At 46.0% G+C, this 22,099-nt stretch overlaps 1 protein-coding gene across 1 annotated transcript in view; it reads left to right on the top strand.

Annotated features, from left to right (window-relative positions):
• The window catches only part of LOC132454144 (alpha-1,6-mannosylglycoprotein 6-beta-N-acetylglucosaminyltransferase B), a 133,608-nt gene that overhangs the window by 29,577 nt on the left and 81,932 nt on the right, over nucleotides 1-22,099 (top strand). Inside the window, exons 3-4 of the mRNA XM_060047348.1 lie at nucleotides 5,045-5,195; nucleotides 19,159-19,268. Coding sequence (XP_059903331.1) covers nucleotides 5,045-5,195; nucleotides 19,159-19,268 — 261 coding nt within the window. The remainder of the gene's footprint in view (nucleotides 1-5,044; nucleotides 5,196-19,158; nucleotides 19,269-22,099) is intronic.

Here is a 22,099-nt window from a genome sequence, read left to right as displayed (position 1 = left end):
CAAACACTGGAGCTGCTATGATCAGCTATGGAGCGATAAGAACCAGCATGCTCACAATGGCCTGTGTGTTTATGTGTGTGTGTGTGTGTGTGTGTGTGTGTGTGTGTGTGTGTGTGTGTGTGTGTGTGTGTGTGTGTGTGTGTGTGTGTGTGTGTGTGTGTGTGTGTGTGTGTGTGTGTGTGTGTGTGTGTGTTCGTGGTTGTGTGTGCGTGTCTGTGTGCCTGTGTGACTACGTGCAGGGTTGTTTTCATGAGTTCCCCTCATCTTTGCATAGCCTAATATCCTTCTATCCACTTTCCCCTTCATGCTGTGTTCAATTTTTGAAGGCGCCGCGGCCCAATCTCAATGGCCCCTCGTCAACTGCTTATTGAAGTGTGAAATGTTTTTGTGTTCAGGCCGGTCAAACTCTGAGTCAAATTTCTCGGATAAAAATAAAAATCAAATAAAATGCCTTTCTGCCTTATCCCGGCTCCTTCAGGATCCATCTTTCTGCTCTTGCTCTCCGCTTGTATCTTTCCATCGCGTTCTCTCTCGCTCTGGTGCCTCCGCTGCTATAAGCCGGCCCTTTCGAACGCGGCCTAGCGGACGAATACCGCAGGATAATATTACCGCTGTCAATTACATGCGTCTCTTGTTCCCTGGCCGTGCGTGTTTGTACGTGATCGTGCATGTGCTTGCATGTGTGAGCGTATGGGCGTGTATGTGTGTGAGCGTGTGACCTCCCCTTGCCGCAATCAGAGGCATGATGCATGATGCAAATGAGATGATGTGAATGAGGAGTTATCAGTCAAGGGTATGCCAGGGCAAACTATTCTCTCTTTAGCAGTCTATCTATTAAGACCTAGCCTGGGGTGCAACTATTGCTTTCAGTCTTTGTTTCATCTGAATTTGCGATTACAGTTTGGCAGACAATCAAGGCTTGTGGGCTTGCTTCTTTTTTTCAGACCCGGGTTCAAAGCAAGGTTCACTCCAGGTCAACTATAAAGACTGTTGAGGGATCGTAACACTGATCACGTTTGTCATGACGACGACGGATTAATTCCTCCCGTACAGAATCGGGGCCCTTGACACATGAGCTCCTCGTTGGTGCTTGCAATCGACAATATAGGAGCTGTGGATGTCTTGCGCATCTGTTGATCTGTTGTCTCTTCCAAGCTCCACCGACCGATGATCGCTGACGTCCTTCTGTTGTGTTGATTGGACACCACTTAGTCTCGCAAAGCCAGACCAAACAACAGCAAGTAGAATGGTCTGGAACCACGCTACCTCGAGCCGTCTATCCGTGGGGAAACTGGGCGGGCCTGTTTTTATTTCTTTAAACCAATCACAATCGTCTAGGGCGGGGCTAAGCCCGGGAAGCAGCAGCGGTGTCCATGCAAAATAGTGCCGGGGGAAATTATTTTGATGGAACTTCTTGACGTTCAGAGGCTGTCAGAAATGGCTCAATCCCAACCGCAAATGGCACAAAAAAAATTTGACGATGTATGTCGCCTATGTGAAGATCATTTTATAGATAAAAAGAACAAACATTGTTTGTTTCTTTGTCACGATGATAACAAGCCACCATACACTTTGGCCCTTGAGGAGCTCACGGGACCTATAAAAACGACCAACGTTTTGACATTTATGTGTGGTTCTTGTAGAACACTCTTAAACAAATACCGTAGGTGCTATTGTGAAGTGGAACAGATCGGTTCATTGGTTAAATCAATGTCACACGAACATGCCGCTGTCAGAGTGAAACGATGCGCCAAATCCACACCAACCCGCGATGGTCGTGACAGCAAACGCATCTAGTTTCCGAGTTTGAGGGGGAGCACAGTACGGGAACGCCAGCAACCGGAAGGGGAGGAGTAGCGGTGAAATCCGACGCTAGGCAACAGACGCTGTCCACTTCCGTTCAGCCAGACTAGACACCACTTGACCCAAAGCATATTCATTCCTTTCTCGCTGTGACAGGTGCTGCCTCCATTTCCCTATTTCCCCCCCTATGAATTTTGTAATGTATATCTGAAACATATGTTATATATGTAAATACATTTTATCGGGTAGGCTCTCATTCAACCCCACCCTCAAACCTCCCTCTCTGCCAGCCAGCCAGTCAAAGAGTACATACCTTTAGGCCTTGCTTCTGAAGATCATAATCTTGTCACGAGCACTGCCTTTCCCTTTTCACCAGCACTACGACAACAACAACAACAACAACAACAACATCAACAACAATAACAACAACAACGACAAGGAACCAATCAGCGGTCAAATCCACAAACGGCACCTAGACAACCCTTCCCGCCCCTCCCACCAACATCACCCACACCCTTGGCAATCTGACAGCGATTTCCCGGGCGGGGGCGTGACACCATCAATCTCCAGCACATCAGATGCGGCTGGGTTGCCGTGGCACACATCACACCAGGGAGAAGGGTGGGGTGCTGTTATAGAAAGGAGGGGGCGGGGGGGGGGGGGGGGGGGGGGGGGTGATTGCCTGTCAAAACCCTGGTAGACGGTGCAAGGGGGTACGGGGGGGTTCGTTGTATCCAGCTGATTACCACGGCGATGGGATCCCTTATGGCGAGCGGCGCCCGATCCAAGGAGGAACGCCGCGCTGTCTGACCTCTTGGTGTCTCGCATAACACTTTCCTGTTCAAATCAGGGGGAGGGGAGGGGAGGATGTATAAGGTGGCAGCCATCCATACCCGCGAGTCAAGGCTCAATGTTCTCCTGTGAAGTGGCTGAGCTGAAGATGTGATGCAGCTATAATGATAAATATCACTCTTATTTTATTTGGCAGTAACTACTACAGCGCTCAATACTTGGACACATATGACCTTAGCAATCACGGTCATTGTGATATTGTTGACCAGCACCACAAAGAATGGGTTGACCTTTGCGCAAGGGTTTGTTGTTGCTCGTTCAGAGCACGGCAATCTTCTGTTGCACTGTTGTCACATTTGTGTGGTCAGACTCGGGTTTAGTTTTGCAGAAAGGTACAACTTTATAAATCCAAGAAGTTGTCCTTTTTGACGCTATTATTATTACCACTACTGCTCTGTAGCACATTGCATGACTACTGAAGAGAAGGCATGATTGCCTCCACATCCCTCCCTTGTACCTCTGCCCTCTCCCGGGCTGGGGATGGCTACAACTGATGAGAACGATAAGCAGGAAAGTCATTATAACCGTAGAAGATATTAGTCTGCCAGTGCCCTTTCAGCACTTGATTATTAAATATCTCCCTATTAGACTTCTCTGTATGAAAAAGAAAGGTTTTTGTTATTATGAGTGCGGTATTAAGTGTCACTTTAAAATAATTGTGTTCCATTATGTGTAGGTGTGTGTGTGTGTGTGTGTGTGTGTGTGTGTGTGTGTGTGTGTGTGTGTGTGTGTGTGTGTGTGTGTGTGTGTGTGTGTGTGTGTGTGTGTGTGTGTGTGTGTGTGTGTGTGTGTGTGTGTGTGTGTTGAGACAAAAGGCTCTTAATGAGGTCCAGCCGGCCTTCAGTCACTTCTGGACCATTCTAACTCTGTGTCTGCTTGTTCGTGTGTGTGTGTGTGTGTGTGTGTGTGTGTGTGTGTGTGTGTGTGTGTTTGTGTGTGTGTGTGTGTGTGTGTGTGTGTGTGTGTTTGTGTATGTGTATGTGTGTGTGTGTGTGTGTGTGTGTGTGTGTGTATGTGTATGTGTGTGTGTGTGTGTGTGTGTGTGTGTGTGTGTGTGTGTGTGTGTGTGTGTGTGTTTGTGCGTTAAAACAGAAGTCAAATATGGGTCTTTGACCTTTGAACTGTCTGAACACTCTTAATGAGGTCCAGCCGGCCTTCGGTCACTTCTGGACTATTGTGTGTGTGTGTGTGTGTGTGTGTGTGTGTGTGTGTGTGTGTGTGTGTGTGTGTGTGTGTGTGTGTGTGTGTGTGTGTGTGTGTGTGTGTGTGTGTGTGTGTGTGTGTGTGTGACTTTGAGAGAGAGGGAGAGGGAGAGGGAGAGGGAGAGAGAGAGAGAGAGAGGGAGAGAGCCGTGCATGCCGTTGAATATAAATAATTTGCCTTCCGGACTTAACACGAAGTATTGTATTTGTTAAATCTTCTCTCTTATATCAAAGAGTCCTAACCCTGTCACGGTTTATATGAGGGCCAGTAGGAAATGCATTTCATTAGAATAAACTCTGCGATGGAACATTCACAGCAAATATTAATCAAGGCGTTTATCTTGCTCTATTTTAATCCTGACAGCTCCAACAAACATGTTCCCCCTGAGGACGTTGTTGAGGGATGACAGACTTTGAAGTTGTGTTAAATAGCGAAACAATAAGGACACAAGGCTTACCTCCCTGTGTACAAAACGCTACGTTGGCTCGCTGACTTCCTGTAGTTTCTTTACAATAAACTTTCAACTCAGCTGTCTCTTGTGCTTAGGAAATTGTCCTACCTAACAAGGGAAAGGCTTTAACAAGGTCTATGTCGTTGCATTCTAGCGAAACACCATCCTTCCTCCTCCCTTGCTATTTCTGCTTGTTAGCAGGGGCTTTAGCTAAGATTTAGATTTGAATATGTAACGCTGTCATGCGCTTTAGTGAATGATTCATACCTGCTTCTGTGAGGTGGGTTAGTGGTCTGGACTTTAGCGCTATAAACCCTGTGGCTTTTACTGCTTCAGAACTTCAAAATAAACCAAGAAAGGTATTCTTATCTCACAGAGTGGGAGAAAGAACCTGTGCAAAGAAGGTTATCTCCCAACACAATTTGCTGTTACAATGGCAGCAATTGCCGGGGGGAAATAAATCATTTCAGTGGCCCCGTTTTGATCTGATATGGTTTGGTGTCTGTGTATACATCGGTTTGCTCAGTAGTGTCAAGGAAAGTGTAAATAAACGCACCAAATCAACATCTCTCTCTCTGTCTCTCTCTTGCTTGCTCTCTCTCTCTCTCTCTCTCTCTCTCTCTCTCTCTCTCTCTCTCTCTCTCTCTCTCTCTCTCTCTCTCTCTCTCTCTCTCTCTCTCTCTCTCTCTCTCTCTCTCTCTCTCTCTCTCTCTCTCTCTCTCTCTATCTCTCTAGTGCTGGGAGGTGTGGAGTCCCGGGGCGTGCTGAGGAAGATCACAGACATGCTGGAGGTCATCTTGAAGAGGATGGACAGCCTGTCCAAGCTGGACAACACGTCTGCCGCCAGCACACGGCGCCTAGATGAGCTCAGTTCGGCCATCAACAGGTAGGGTCTGGTCTGTTCTGTAGTCTACTGGTACAGTCTGGTCTGTTACCTACTGGTACAGTCTGGTCTGTTATCTACTGTTACAGTCTGGTCTGTTATCCACTGGTACAGTCTGTTATCTACTGATACAGTCTTCTCTGTTATCTACTTATACGGTATTGTCTTTTACCCAATGGTACAGTCTGTTATATACTGATACAGTCTGGTCTGTTAACTACTTGTATAGTCTGTTATCTACTGGTACAGTCTGGTTTACTGTTACAATCTGGTCTGTTATCCATTGGTACAGTCTGTTATATACTGGTACAGTCTGGTCTGTTACCCACTGGTATAGTCTGTTATCTACAGGTACAGTCTGGTCTACTGTTACAATCTGGTCTGTTATCCACTGGTACAGTCTGTTATATTCTGGTACAGTCTGGTCTGTTAACCACTGGTATAGTCTGTTATCTACTGGTACGGTCTGGTCTGATATCTACTGGTACAGTCTGGTCTGTTACCCACTCGTACAGTCTGTTATCCACTGGTACAGTCTTCTCTGTTATCTAGCCTACTTGTACGGTATTGTCTGTTACCCAATGGAACGGTATTTGATAGGCAGGGTCTGATCTGTTATCGACTGTTATAGTCTGTTCTGTTGTCTACTGGTAGGGTTCAGTCTGTTATCTACTGATAAAGTATGGTCTGTTATCTACAGGTTGGGCCTGATCTGTTCTGCTACTGGTTTGGTCCGGGGTGTTGGGTAGGGCCTTGTCTATTATCTGCTAGTACAGTGTAGTCTGTTATCTATAGGTCGGTTCTGGTGGCTTATCTACTGGTACAGTCTGGTATATAATCTACAGGTAAGGTATGGTTAGTTATGTACTGGTATAGTCGGGTCTGTATAGGGTCTGTTATCAACAGGTAGGGTCTGGTCTCCATTTGGACGGTCTCTTCTAATACTGTATATATCACACCTGCAAACTTGTTGCTTTTCTGCGACCATCGCCGTTCCTTGGTAAATTGGGTCATTCACGTGAATCGCGCAGAACCGGAGGGGTTATTTTAGGGGGGCGGGGTGCAGGGAAGGCTGTCCTTCATATGAAACATTATTGGATAATTGTTATAATTGACATTTCTCTGGGCAAATCGGAAACTCAGCACTTGCTTCCGAATCTTGAAGCACACAATGCCAACTGAGCTCGCCTTTGGATGAGACGCCTGGTTACCATGCGAGTCTGATGGAAACTCTTATGTCAATTTGAAGTAGGGGTGTAGGCCTACGGTAAAAACGGTATGGAAAGTACACCAGTGTGAATTTGCGCTACGGTATGGATTTTGAAGTTACCGTGAGACCGGTGTGACCGGTGGACAGTGTTGTGTGTAACGCGTAACAAAGTAAGTAACACGTTAATACAGTATGCTTACTTTTTCATGTAAAAAGTAAAGTTACGCGCAACTACCGGTACTGAAAATATGGTAACGAATCACAGTTCCTTTTTCAATTCGGCGCCACGTTATTTTTCACAGGGACACTGCCTTCTCAGGCAGTAGGCTATTGCGCTAGCACGCAGGCCACACCGTACGAGACAGACGCTGGTAGCGTGAAGCTGTCTGTGCAATCAGACATTGCTTCCGCAGGCATTTTGAAAGCCATTCCTTACGACAAAATGCCAGCGGTGGAACGAGATGACAAACGCCGTCACTGTTTACCTCTGTAAGGACATGGTTCCCTTTCAAAATGACGATAGAAAGGGCTTTAAAGAGATGTTCAAAACACTCAATCCCATTTCTTTAATGAGGTAAAGTGGATAAGAACACGCTCTGAAATGTACTCAGAGAATAAAAGTAAAAGGCTTCCCTCTGACATTTCTACCTGCTGTTCTGGGCAAAGCTAACTGAACCTCACATCCTATTAATAGCATTTGAATAAAATAAAGAATATTCTGAAAATAATTACAATTAACTTTGCTCCAATGTGCAAATCTACACTATTCTTCCAATAGGCGCCATTCCGCCCTGGTCTCAGTCTTTTTTGTTGATTTTGTTTGTCTTCTTCATCATCTTTTCTATGTGTTGTTGTCCCATCCATTTAGGTTGAAATCGATCCTGATGTTGGGAAGGCACACAATGATGAAAAATTAAAAAGTAACCATTATGCATTCAAAAAAAAAAAGTAACTAGCCTGTCTGGAATATGTAAGAAGTACAAAGTATCTATATTTGTGTTCAAATGAAGGGAGTCAAAGTAGAGAGATGTCAGAAAAATAAATCCTCAAGTAAAGCACAGATACCTGAAACTAACTAACTAGTTTTGATCTCGCCATAGGGCAGAAACTAATTGTGTTTCTGTCCTGACCTTAAATGACCATAGCGAAATCTTTGTACTCTGTTACTCCCACCTCTGGAACCTTCACACTGGAAACAACCTACCGTTTCATTTTGACGGGAGTCCAACGACCCCCCTGAACAGCCTGACTCTGCGGCGCTGCACCATTGATGTGATACATCCTGACACAAGTCAACTCTCAAGACCTTGTTAAACGAGCCCGGATAGGAACTCGCGGGTGCATGTGGGCCCATAGGAAGCGCGACGCCGGGAGGGTGAGGTGATTAATAGGGTCTGGCATCGGTGTTAACAAGAATCAATGTCTCATAATGGGACGTTTGACACAGAGGGGACGGTGCAGCGCTGCTAGGTGCTGACTGCTGACTGGGAAAAGATTCTGTACACACTCAGCTCCGTTTACTGTCATCGTCGAAGCGAGGACAGTACTGGTGGGGACGTTGGGTTTGGGCAGTAGGCCGACAGTAGGCCCGGTAGTGGGGACCGGCTACTGCTGATGTGCAGGTCACCCGGGTCTGTCTGTCCGTCCATCCGTCCGACCGTCAGTCAACCCTCTTCAGTGTCTCTCTGTCGGTGAGGGACGCTGAAGAGGGTTGATGGAGGGCAGCGGGTCCACTTTCCGCTACGTCAACACGGTAGAGGCTGTGTTATGTTCACCTGTGCACATATGTATGCTCACACACACATGCGCACGATAATAATTGTATGTTGCAGTTTCTACGCACGTGATATTATGTATTTTATGTATACATAGTTTTTGTGTGTGTGTGTGTGTGTGTGTGTGTGTGTGTGTGTGTGTGTGTGTGTGTGTGTGTGTGTGTGTGTGTGTGTGTGTGTGTGTGTGTGTGTGTGTGTGTGTGTGTGTGTGTGTTGTAATGTGTGTTTCTATGAGTGACAATGTCAGATGTCAGCTCTGTTGAAATTACGTGATGTTAAAGCTATGTTGGCAGGAGTCAAGAGCACCTAGCCCTGACCCGACACACACACACACACACACACACACACACACACACACACACACACACACACACACACACACACACACACACACACACACACACACACACACAAACACAAGCAATCACACATAGCAGAATGTATGCAGTGCAGTATGATGGGTTAGTCAGTTCGCATTTTGCCTTAGGGAAGAATCATAGCAACATTGTTTTGAGTATTTTCAGACCATACACACACACAAACACACACACACACACACACACACACACACACACACACACACACACACACACACACACACACACACACACACACACTATAAAATAGCCCACAAACTACACCTAGAAGCTTATTGGTGCTGACACACTCCCATCTAGCAGGGAACAGCACTTGATGTGGGAAGACCCAGCATGCAGTTCACTCATGATGCATCTCCTTATTGGTACACACCCAGTCAGAGGGCAGTGTGTGCATGCTTGTGTGTGTCTGTGTGTGTGTGTTTGTCTGTGTGTGTGTGTGTGTGTGTGTGTGTGTGTGTGTGTGTGTGTGTGTGTGTGTGTGTGTGTGTGTGTGTGTGTGTGTGTGTGTGTGTGTGTGTGTGTGTGTGTGTGTGTGTTGTATTTGTTGCAATTAGAACCAAAGAGTGGGAGTAAGTCAAAGTGTCATCAATATTCAATAAATAAACTTGAGGTGAGAGATGGCGAGAAGGAGAGGGAAAGGGCGCAAGGGTAGTAAGAGATTCAGAATTCATTCAGTCAATTTCACTGTGCAGAGGTTGGAGGTAAACATTGGGTGGTTTCTCCTGCAGGCCCTCTTCGGCTCTCCACAGCCCAGCGCTCTGCTCCACTCTCCCTCCCCCCCCCCCCCTCCCCCCCTCCCCCCTTATATGAGGTAGGCTCCCACGCACACAAGGCCAGGCACCCTGCGGGGTGTGCTGGTACTCCCACTGTATTTGCGAAGCCAAACACCCTCAGCAGAACTCCGGCACTGTATCTCACCCTCTCGATCAGTGCATCGCTGCTTCTGGAGACCCGGCTTCCCGAGCAATGTTGGCATGGTTAAAAAGCCACAGAGAGATTCCTCCGAGTTGTATCCAGACAAGTCCGTATGTTGAAGACTGTAAGAGTAGCCCTTGGCAACCGTCGAGATATTCAATTTTGCGTTTCGCAATGAATGTCAGTCTGGCCTTGGCAGGGTAGCAGTTGGTTTTCAGATACGGGCTTACATTAAGAAATCTCAAACTAATCTCACTGAATGACTATGTGGTGCTCTTGCTCTCTCTGTTGATGCAAAATCTGGTTTGACGCAAAAACCTCTTCTCCTCTGAGAAACGCCTTCCTGTTAGTCTATCCTTTGCTACACTATCTCAGCGCGCCGCTGTGTTTCTGAAATTCTGCAGGCTGCAGCCGCTCCTCGTTCGATAAACTTAAACTCACCCAACTCTGATTGGACCTATCATTTTGTCCTCTTTTGGGAGATGGGTTTGAGGCCAGAGGAAACAGAGTGTGACCTGGCGATATAAGGATGGTCTCAGGAGCAGACTGTTAAAGATTTAAAGCTAGGGTAGGGTTTGGAGAAACCAGCCAGAGTAAGATAGATTTACAAAGTCTCCAACTTATCCGACCCCTCCATTCTGGTCTCCCTACAAAGCTAGCCCCCAAAAACATGTGACTATCTTGCTAGCTTCAGCAATAGGTCTGCCTAGACTTGTGGAAGACTAAGGGAATGTGCATTGAGTGAGCAGATAGACAGGTAGGTACAAAGATAGACAGGTAGGTACAAAGATAGACAGGTAGGTACAAAGATAGACAGGTAGGTACAAAGATAGACAGGTAGGTACAAAGATAGACAGGTATGTACAAAGATAGACAGGTATGTACAAAGATAGACAGGTAGGTACAAAGATAGACAGGTAGGTACAAAGATAGACAGGTAGGTACAAAGATAGACAGGTAGGCCATCCAATAATTTCTTTCGGGTCAAATTAAATGATGGAACAGGCTGTTATATAACCACATTATACCCAACTTTTCGGAGTTTGAGCATTTGATTTATTGATTGATGTTGAGATGTCAGGAGAATTCCAACAAATTTGAATAAAAATACCAAAAAAAAGGCTTGCTTTAAAGGCTATCATTTTAGTGTAATGCGTAAGAAATGCCATAGCCATCCTTCAGCCATTAGTGAGCGTAGCTCTCTGGGAGAATATCAGTTCCGGTTGACTGCGCCCGCCTCTTTATGAGACTATTTAGATTAGAGGCGGCTCCCGGGTCCTTTATGGCCTCACCTCGTCATCAGCGATTCCGATCTCAAGAGGGAGCGGGCCCAGAGACGCAGGCTGGCAGTGTGCTGGTAATGGAGAGAAAGAAGTAGGGACTACCGAGATTCATGTCATGATGTTCGGATATTGCCTTGCAAAAAACTCTTTATTTCTTCTCCGTGTTGTTGTTGTTATCGTCGTTCTGGTTCTTGTTCCTTGACTGCTTACTGACGTACACAGCTCACAGAAAGTGAGAGATCGGATATTGCATTGGGATGGAAGGAGGGATCAGAGCTCACTGTGTGCAACCATCCGATCATAGTCAGGCTCCGCCCCTAGAGTGTTTCAGACCAATCAGGACATCTCTTCCCTCTTTGAGAGACATAAACATCCACACTGTAGCATCAGAGTTTTGGAAGTTACAAAGATATCAACAAGCTTTGGTTAATGCTTGTTTGTGAAAAAGAGTTTATTTAAAAAAAATGAAGAGTAAGCAATACACTAAACCTAACTAATATCTGTATGAATGCAGCTTTAAGTGCACTAGAGACTATCTTAAACAAATATATTGTTTCACTCCAGCAGACATTCCGATACAATGATATTGTTTAACCAATAAAATGTCACTTTTACACATATTTAAATATTTATTTTATAGCACAAACCTCCTGCCTGTTTTCCATTTAATAAGTAGGTTTCCACCATAACATAGACTTATTTAAGATACCTAAACAAACGCTGATATCAACAAAAAATATAAAAATCCTAATCCTAGTCTGTGTATGGACGCTAGGCGTGCGTGTGTGTGTGTGTGTGTGTGTGTGTGTGTGTGTGTGTGTGTGTGTGTGTGTGTGTGTGTGTGTGTGTGTGTGTGTGTGTGTGTGTGTGTGTGTGTGTGTGTGTGTGTGTGTGTGAGGACGGGTGACACGGTGATTAAATGAGACAGTGCTTGAGGTGTGGAAAGCGTTCTTTGCTGAGAAGTGTGAAGACTGCAGTGTATGCCATCTCACCCTCAAATACACAGAGGCAGATGTACACAAACCCACGCACACACAAACATACACACACATGTACAAAGACACACAAACACATACACACAAACACACACACACACACACACACACACACACACACACACACACACACACACACACACACACACACACACACACACACACACACACACACACACACACACACACACACACACGCATAGGAGGCCACCCACACATACAATGACACCCTGGCTCATCTCCACCCTGCTGTTGACAGCTGAGGCTGATGGGATGTGGCCAGAACTGTCCCTTCCCCTCACAATGACATGCTCATTAGAGATAGGGGGAGGGCGAGAGAGAAAGAGCAGAGGGGAGGGAGAGAGAGAGTGGAGGGGAGGGGGGAGAGAGAGGGGGAGAGAGAGAGAGAGAGAGAGAGAGAGAGAGAGAGAGAGAGAGAGAGAGAGAGAGAGAGAGAGAGAGAGAGAGAGAGAGAGAGAGAGAGAGAGAGAGAGAGAGAGAGAGAGAGAGAGAGAGAGAGAGAGAGGAGGGGAAGGAAGGCAGGAAAGTATGGAGTGAGAAATAAGAGACAGTGAAAGAGGAGAGATTGCGGAAAGAAGACGACGTGAAGCCATTTCCATTCATCTCCAGCCCCTGGATGTCATTGATTTTATCGCCCTCATCCTTCTACCTTTTTGTGTTTCATAAACTGTAGCTTGTATAACATCATCTTCTCTCTCTCTCTCTCTCTCTCTCTCTCTCTCTCTCTCTCTCTCTCTCTCTCTCTCTCTCTCTCTCTCTCTCTCTCTCTCTCTCTCTCTCTCTCTCTCTCTCTCTCTCTCTCTCTCTCTCTCTCTCTCTCTCTCTCTCTCCCTCTCTCGATTTACTTTTATTTATCTCTCGCTCTCTATTTTCTTGCGCTGTCATCTTCAACCCCTCGTTGCTGTCGTGGCCGCCGTGTTTGTAAAAAAGCCATCTGTCTTCACCCACCTGAGAAGGAGGCAGGCGTTCTGCGCCTTGGTAGCACGCGCTGGAGGCACCATCAGATATGCACGGCCCGGCCTGCCTTTGATCACAACCAAACGTTGCATGTTTTCAGAAAGACCGCATTGTTAACCACCACATGGGAAGGCCCAGAACCTATGTGTTTAAAATCCGATTTTTATCCTTTTGTAGTCTGCTCCATGCATCATGGCATTCGCTGTATCTAAACGCATTATTCCTTTTGTTGCCTCCAAGGCCTTAGCTTCTCCAACAATTTTCTCTTGTTACTCTTGCTTGATTTACTTTCATTGGCCAAGCTCAGACGCAGGTGTGAGCTATACCAGGTCATAGGTCAAAGCGGGCATTGTGGTACCTGTACATTTGACCAAGGCTGTGTTTGAAATGGTTCATTTGTGCGCCACATGCACGATTGGTGCGTCACCATTTTGAACTGTCGGAAATGTGAGTGAACGTCTGGATTTATAGAGTATCTGGATCCTTATAAGGTGCCCTGCTTAACACCCATAAGGACGACTTTCTTTGCTCTTTCTGTGTGCAGCAGAAGTCTGCAGCAGCTCTTGTAAGCGTTTTGAATTGTTTGATTCATTGTTGTTTTTAAGCCCAATTCAGCCATGCATTTTTCTATTCTTATTCATAGTGGCCCGGAGCTGGTTCATCAGTCGTTGTTGCTTATATTCCACTGGATTACTTTTATTGCCGTACAGTGAAGCATGCCACGGCACCAGCCTTGTTTACTCGCACCATGCTGATTGCGCTACTCAAGACGGTTCTGCCCGGTTGAAGAGGGACCAAATATCCACGGGAGCTGTGGAGAAAACGAGGAATGCCGCCTCCACGCGGATGCAGAGCGGGACATAAACTACAGGGCAAAAAGAAACGGAATTATAAACCATTCATTCCCATCAATCATGATGGACGAATCTGAGATCTCTGGAGGACAGAATGGATGATCAGACACCGCTGACAAAGACTCAAAGGGAGTATCGATAGCGCGGTATCATGTTGTTTACCTGAGATGTGGCGGCCCAAGTATGTTGCCAGGCTTTAACGTGACCATGGACGGTTTTTATTCATTCAGTACGGGCTGAGAGAAAGCAAACACGAGAGCGCTCAGGAGTGGGGCTTCACATGCATGTGTGTGCAATTGAACTTTTAACTACTTTGACTGTTTTGGATTAATTCTGTAGTCCAGGAATGGAGGTGCTAATTATTGGTCCAAGGCCATTGTATGAACCACGCAAGTTCTCACATGCCATTGGTTTGATCGGGCACATCTCGCCCTCTGCTGGTGCCAGATCTGATGTCAATCATTCAGTTTCAGATCAAGACAGACCCGACCAATTCTTTTATCGTAATATCTGATGACTAATCATGCCTCTCTCTCATCCAGTCTACCTATCTTCAAACAGTGTGTAAAATGTAAAACCGGAGCCATTAAAACGCTGGATTTACTCTAGGCTAATGCGAAAGACGCATACAGCTCCACACCTCTCCCTCACCAAATCTGATTACAACCTGCTAAACCTCAAGCCCGATTACAAGCCTGTGGAGCAACAACAAACGGTCACCACCAGATCGGTGAGAAGATGAGCAGGCTCTAAGAGACTAAAGAACCCATTCTTGGATGAGTCCTGTGACTCTTTTAGGGGGGAAGTAAATGGTAAATGTTAGTGCTGTTTGACTTAATGACTACCGACTGCAAGCATTGACGTCCCTTATAATGAATACCCTGGAGAGACCAGTGCTGGCTCACCTCAGACGTGGTGAAAGAAGGACTTAACCCGCTGCAGTTTTCCTCCCAGGCTAACACCGGGGTAGTAGACGCAGTCATTGAACTGCTACACCGAGTCCACTTGCCTCTGGATAGCGGGACAGTGAGGATCTTATTTGATTGTTCCTCCCGTGTATTATTCAGCCCCCCTTACTTAGACAGTAGAGGTGTGTGTGTGTGTGTGTGTGTGTGTGTGTGTGTGTGTGTGTGTGTGTGTGTGTGTGTGTGTGTGTGTGTGTGTGTGTGTGTGTGTGTGTGTGTGTGTGTGTGTGTGTGTGTGCGCCTGCCTGCCTGCCTGCCTGCCTGCCTGCCTGCCTGCCTGCGTGCGTGCGTGCGTGCGTGCGTGCGTGCGTGCGTGCGTGCGTGCGTGCGTGCGTGCGTGCGTGCGTGTGGGCAGTGCAGGTAGATGGCCAGACATCCTGACCAGCAGACCACAGTATGTAAGGCTGCAGGGCTGTGTGTCACATCTTGTGGTCAGTAACATGGGAGGGGTTTTGTGGGGGGGGGGGGGGCCCTCAGGGCCTGTGCTGATTCCCGTTCACCCTCTGCCCATCTGACTTTACGTACAACTTGCAGTCTGTTCGACTACAGACGGGACAGGATGGTTGGATATGTTTTGGGAGACAGGAGGGGGGATGCAGAGCACAACATGGGGAAAACCAAGGGTTGGTCCTGGACTGTAGGAGAACGAAGACCCCAGTCGCCCCTTTGTCCTTCCAGGGGGTTGTTGATGGGGTACCTGGGGGTGAGTTAGGATACAAGAAGGCCCAGAGCTGGTTGTATTTCCATCAGTCTGTGTTAACGGTTGTACGCTCGGGCAGCAGCATTCAAGCCCGCTGATGTCAACACGATCGTCCATCTGCTGCGGACAGCTGGGTCTGTCCTGGGGGCCGGCCTTAAATCGCTCAGAGGGTCTGCTGAGAAGGGGACCATGCTCCTGGTTCACTCCATGACACCCAGGTCAGGCAAAGGAGCAAGTTCAGCAGGAGACCCTCGGTGCCCCACAGAGCGGCCTTGGAGGTCCTTCATGCCTACTGCCATCAGACTTTAGATATGCAGCCTTGGACTGACCTTGACTAGCCCCCCCACCCCCCTCTCCCCCTCCTTTTTATGCATCAAAGTCTTCAACTTGCAGATAGTGCCTTGTTTTTATCCCCGCATACACCCAACTTATTGCCATCCATCCATTTATTGAACTATTTTAACTTCAAAGCCCATAAGAATCCATTTTTACCGTGTCTTTATTATCTTTCTTTTTACTATGTGCACTGGGTTTTGGTTTAGAGTTTATTGGTTTGGCTGGCCCTGTCTTCTTGTTTTGCAACAAAGTAATTTACCCCATGGGATTAATAAAAGTATCTATCTATCCATCTTTCTATCTAATGCACCGTCAAATAAGCGTGCGAATGATCCCAAGATGCAAATATATTTTCATTATCTCCATTCATCCATCAGAGACGGCCTGACATACAGGTTCTTAATTCAATTAGCTGTGACGAGGGTGACTGACACATGTCGGTTGTTAACTCGGCCAGCACACGTCACATTAATAGATCTCTGGCGTTTAGTTAGCGTCATCCCTGTATCTATTCCTTTAAGTAGTGTACTATATAGTATTCATATGGAATTAAGGAACAATTGAGCCGAATGGAACACAGCAAAAGCTTTGAGTTTGCCTTTGTTCGCTTAGTTGACCCGCATTGTGTATGTATTTATTCATCTCTAAAGCCGTGATTAGTCAATACAATTCACTCAATGCAATACAATTCATTCAGGTCAAGTCAATTATATTTGTGATGCTCTTAATCCAAGTTACAGTCTCAAAGGGCTTCCCAGGCCACGTTTTACGCCCCCCCTTGGGCTAAGCCCTATAAAGTGAAAGGTAGAACTTCTTTAATTACCGGGGAAGAAACCTTTAGAAGGAACGCAGAGGCAAGGATCACTCCTCCCAGGGATGGTAAGGAGTGCAATGGGTGCCATAATGGACAGAGATAATGGTAGCGTAACAAGCAAGACCGTTTCCATTGAATTAAATTAAAAAATTTATATGTATATCTTTGTATATCTCTTTGTGCATTCAGGGCACGCATGGCGGGGAGGGAGTCATTTTCCTTCTGTCCTTAGTTTCCTTGCTTTTTTGTTTACTTTTTTTGTTTACTCATTATTTGAAGATCTTTTCCATCTCTGTGTTTGGTTTACACCATCACTCCCACAAACACTCACTGCCCTGTTCTTCATATCTCTCACTAAGCGCTTTAGTCTTGCCCTCCTTGCTTCTTTGTTTTACGCTGTGTCGTCTCCTAACGACAACTCCTCGAGCTGGGAACAGCAGGTCTACTGGCCCCATGCAACAAGCACAGGCTCCCTAATAGAGAGCCACGGCCCCATAAAGAGACCCTCTGCCGTCTGTGTAATACCGCTGAATGGACAGACACTGTGTAACTCCGCTCCATAAACACTGAGCTGCTTTTACCCCTGCTGCTTTCCTTATGCCTACACAGAAATAATGAACATGTATATATTCCCCCCCCAGACCTCCCCCTGGCCCAGTTTCTAACCCTCTGGCTACTGCTGTCATTACATAAAATAGAGGGAAGCTACCTTGCAGAGCAGTATTATTTTAATATCACTTTAATGACCGCACTTCAGGTCAAATCACATTTGAAGAGAGACAAAGGTAAGATATTAACTTGCCATGATTGAATGAAATAATAACCACTTAGGTGTGTGTGTGTGTGTGTGTGTGTGTGTGTGTGTGTGTGTGTGTGTGTGTGTGTGTGTGTGTGTGTGTGTGTGTGTGTGTGTGTGTGTGTGTGTGTGTGTTGTTGTTTTACCATGTTGCACATAAAGTAGAAGAATTTATGTTATAATAAGTTCTTCCATTTGGCCTGTTGAAGTGGGTGTGATTGAAAATACATTTGATTAAACTGAAATATAAAGAATGTCACCAAAGACAGAATCATTGTGTGTAGGAAATACACAACCAACAGTGTGTATTCATCTGAAAGCTAACCGCACGGAGTGTTGTATTATGTGCAACGCTTCTTCGTGTTATCCTAAACATGAAACATTTGGATGACTTACCCCGGGGAGAATGTTAATGGTGATGAAATATTTACAGTTTTTCTTCAATGTAATTTCTTGCTCGCTCTCCACTTGTGATCCAATTAGCAGCCCACAAGCAGCTAGCATATTAGCTATTGACTTTATTTTGACTATTTGACACAAGAGACACTAAAGCAGCAGGAGGATTTTGAGTCACTGTTGGACACACAACCTCTGAACTGTGTTCAAAGGTTGAACTGTGACATTGACTACGATGTATTATCAGTCACTTAAGATTCTCTTGTACACATGTAAAGGCTGGTAAGAGATACAAACAAACTCAAGTTCACGCATGCATGCATGAATGTAGACACATTGAAGCCCCTCGAATGAACCAAGACTTGTGTTCCCTGGGAGTTCCTCCCTGAACCGATTTTAAAATCTGCATTTTAAAATGCATTTTAAAATCGTTTTTTAGAATAGAGTCATCAATCACACACACATACACTCCCACACATACACACACACGCACACACACACACGCACACACACACACACACACTCCTACACACACACACACACACACATCGACTCCCCCCCGCACACTCATACACACACACAGTCACAGACCTACATAGAGACACAAAGACACACACAAACAAACACACACACAGACACAGAAATGTCAAAGACATAGACACAGTCACACAGCCACACATACACACACACACACACACACACACACACACACATACACACACATACACACACACACACACACACACACACACACACACACACACACACACACACACACACACACACACACACACACACACACACACACACACACACACACACACACACACACACTTTTCCCCCATCTTGTGTGGATGATTATGAACAGGAAATGTGTTACCTCACAGAGGAAGTTATATAAATGGTTTTGGCCCCCTTTCTATTTCACGCTCCAACCAAGTGTCGACAAATTTACATGTCCCTCCGTAAGCCCCTCCCTGCCTCTGCACGGGGAGAGGAGAACAGGGACGCAGTCGGGGAACAGCTGGAGGGCAGAGTCAAATAGGATGAAATAATCACCAAATGGAGGTGAGACGAAATGAGAAATGGAGGTGGTAGGTCCCAGGTGGGAGGTGTGAAGAGAGGTGAAAGACGACCGTGTGTAATGAGGGTGTAGTCGAGGGGCCCACCGTAGGGCTCCGGTTGGACAGCCCTGCCGTTTGACAATCATACCGCTGTCCACTGAGGGGTGGGAGGAAGGGGAGACTAGGACCTTCTGTCCTTAACCTTGGGCGACGTGGGAGGACTTCCTGACAAGTCACATGACCATCTCGTAGCCTCATGTGACCAGTGACTTATGCTCAGGGGATGAAGGATGACTTCAATGCTGGAGTGTTTGTTTCATTGGAATGTTTAGTTGAAGCCCTCCTGATGTCTTACTGTGTTTATTTTCTGTGATCAAAGAGCAGTGAGAAGCCACATCTCACAGGACCTGCGTGTGTGTGTGTGTGTGTGTGTGTGTGTGTGTGTGTGTGTGTGTGTGTGTGTGTGTGTGTGTGTGTGTGTGTGTGTGTGTGTGTGTGTGTGTAGGTTCCAGCCTGTAGGCCTGGTGGAGAGGATCCAGGCTATAGCCCAGAACGTGTCCAACATGGCCAACAGAGTGGAACAGATACTGCAGAGCAGCATGGCCCAAGGACGAGGTAATCTTCTCACACACACACACACACACACACACACACACACACACACACACACACACACACACACACACACACACACACACACACACACACACACACACACACACACACACACACACACACACAAGCTACAGTGTAACCGTAGGTGTAACCGATCCCATAAAAAAAAAAACATACCTAGCGGGATGATATGCACAGTGCGGGACGGACTGAAACAGGTTACGGTAGCGTACCCGAAATAGGAGCCTGATATCAGCCCCTTTTGGAGTCACAGACACGTAACTTTTAGGAACAGTTATACTTTATATTAACGGGAAGTTATTACACTTCATTGTATCCATAATAACAATGACCACTGTGGATAATGTCAGTGATAATGTTGTGAGTGGCCGCTGGTCAGTGGAGGACATGAAGGCGGAGGGCGACGCGAGGGCAGAGCAGTTCTTAGTTCCACCAGCGTCTTTTGGTGACATCAGGATGCCGCCAGGACAAAGGCAAAGCCAAAATGTTTACTCTGAATCACAGACCGTCACCTCACATTGCTTATACTAGCAGTAGAATTGAAACCATAATGAGCAATTCATGTTGACAGTAGGCCATTTAAATATAACTTAAGCCAGTGAGCTCTAAACCTTAACAACAGCTAACTAACTTATCAACTTAGCCATTGTGTTTCAGCCAACTCAGACCACTACAAGGGAGCCAATGCATGGTGTGTTAATAGAGTTTACAGAAGATTGGTTATGGTAGTGTTATCACCATCATTGTTATCGTTTATTGCCTCAATCGAATTATTCCAATTATTTCAACATTTTTATCAATCAAATGATCAGTTTACTTAACTCTATTTAATATTCGGGTGTGATGTTATATTTCCAATATCTTTCTTTGCCAGCCAATTGACGACCTAATCTGAATGGTATTTGGTGTTTTTGCAACAGGTCTGTGTGGATCTGTCCTATTCTGTTGTAAGACACAGATCAGCAGGTAACATGACACAAGGGGGTCAGGATTTATATTTGTGCAATGGTCATGCACCTGTTCCCAGCCAATGACTGATGTCAGAGCAGACATTTGTTTTGCTGTGAACTCAACCGGTGCCAAACGTCCGGGCACTAGTGTAATGGTGACACATTGTGAATTCAACTGTTCTTAATCTCATGAACTCCTTATAACGTGTGTGTGCACAAATCAGTCAAAAGACTTCTCACTCTCTTTCGTTCTACAAGGTTCAATGCAACAAAAGCAAAAGTTGTTGTTTGCAATTTTTTTGACTCCTAGTTTTTTAACACAGCTCCCTGCTTTAAAAATTTGCATTTGATGTGGAAAGTCTTTCCACTATTTTCATGTTCTGTTTGAAAATGTGATGCTTCTGCCTGGGCCATGTTGAAATGTAATGAGTCAAACCTGGTTGAAGAACAAGGTTCAGTGCATGCAGACACCAAAAAGGTACCACATTTATTCCTTGAATCCCCACCACCCCTCTTCAGGGCCGTTGCTACAATTCCTGGGCCCCGATACAAGAGGAACTGATGGGCCCCCCTAAGCTGAATTGTTGACGGGGGGGGGGGGGGGACGGGGGGGGGTGGAAGGAGCAATTGTTGACGGGGGGGGGGGGGGGGGGGCTAGTACTATGGGCTGGTTGTTAAAAAAAATAAAATGTTTTTTTTGTTTTTTTGTGGGCCCCCCCTGGGCTGTGGGCCCCTAGAATCGTCATCACCTTTCACCCCTTATCGACGGCCCTGCCCCTCCTCTCCTCTCAGTGACGACCCCAGGGGATATGGGCTGCTGCTCGGCTCTACACCCGTCCAAGAGAACACAAACATAACGTACCCTGCCGTATCGCCTGGGACGATGACAAGCGTTGAAATAAAAGCGCAACTGTTGCCTCTTACCGTGAACAAGATGAATTAAAAGCCCCTCAGGTTGGATTCTGTTCCCCGCTCGGCTCTGTGGAGAGAGAGAGAGAGAGAGAGAGAGAGAGAGAGAGAGAGAGAGAGAGAGAGAGAGAGAGAGAGAGAGAGAGAGAGAGAGAGAGAGAGAGAGAGAGAGAGAGAGAGAGAGAGGGAGAGGGAGAGGGAGAGGGAGAGGGAGAGGGAGAGGGAGAGAGAGAGAGAACCAATGAGACAAGGATAGACAGACATATTTATAGCCATGATTACCTTGGTTGTTTGGCCTTTAAATAAATGATTGTAATGCTATTTATTGTCAAGTTTACTGAAGGTAACTTAGCTTAGTGCTTCTTAAAAATGCAAACAACAACAAATGCTGTTTGTTAACGTACCATCATTCAGAGTGGGTAGAAAATATAAATTAGGAGGAAGATGTGGGAGAGAGAAAGAGCCTGAGAGAATAACAGAGAAATGCACGGGGGAAATACAGCGATAAAAATAATTGACAGTGAAGATATTAGATTTATGAAAATGCATTGTCCCCTTTCAGCCTGAAGTAATGTTTGATGTGGTTGGTTCATCCCGTCGGTCGCCCACATTTGTAATGATTACTAAGGTTGTTATTATGATCCTCATGTATCTCACAACCTTGAATCAAGTGTTTGTGTGTGTGTGAGTGTGCGTGTGTGCATGTGGAGTATCATCTGTCAAATGATTTTTAAGCAAATGCAGAAAATAAATATGAAGATGAGAAACAAAGACGGCAGCATAGAGCATGGGAAGCAGAGAAGAAGGAAACTGGATTTTGAAAGAGGGAAAGTGCAACAGAAAGCAGCAGCAGCCGCGACCTGCCTCAATTGAAATCTCTCTCACTCAAACTACATCCTCTTCACTCCCACACTCTAGGATTTCTCTCTCTCTCTCTCTCTCTCTCTCTCT

This window comes from Gadus macrocephalus, chromosome 3 (assembly GCF_031168955.1).
Source record: "Gadus macrocephalus chromosome 3, ASM3116895v1".
NCBI classification, from domain to species: Eukaryota; Metazoa; Chordata; class Actinopteri; order Gadiformes; family Gadidae; genus Gadus; species Gadus macrocephalus.
This window is presented reverse-complemented; position numbering and strand designations above follow the sequence as displayed.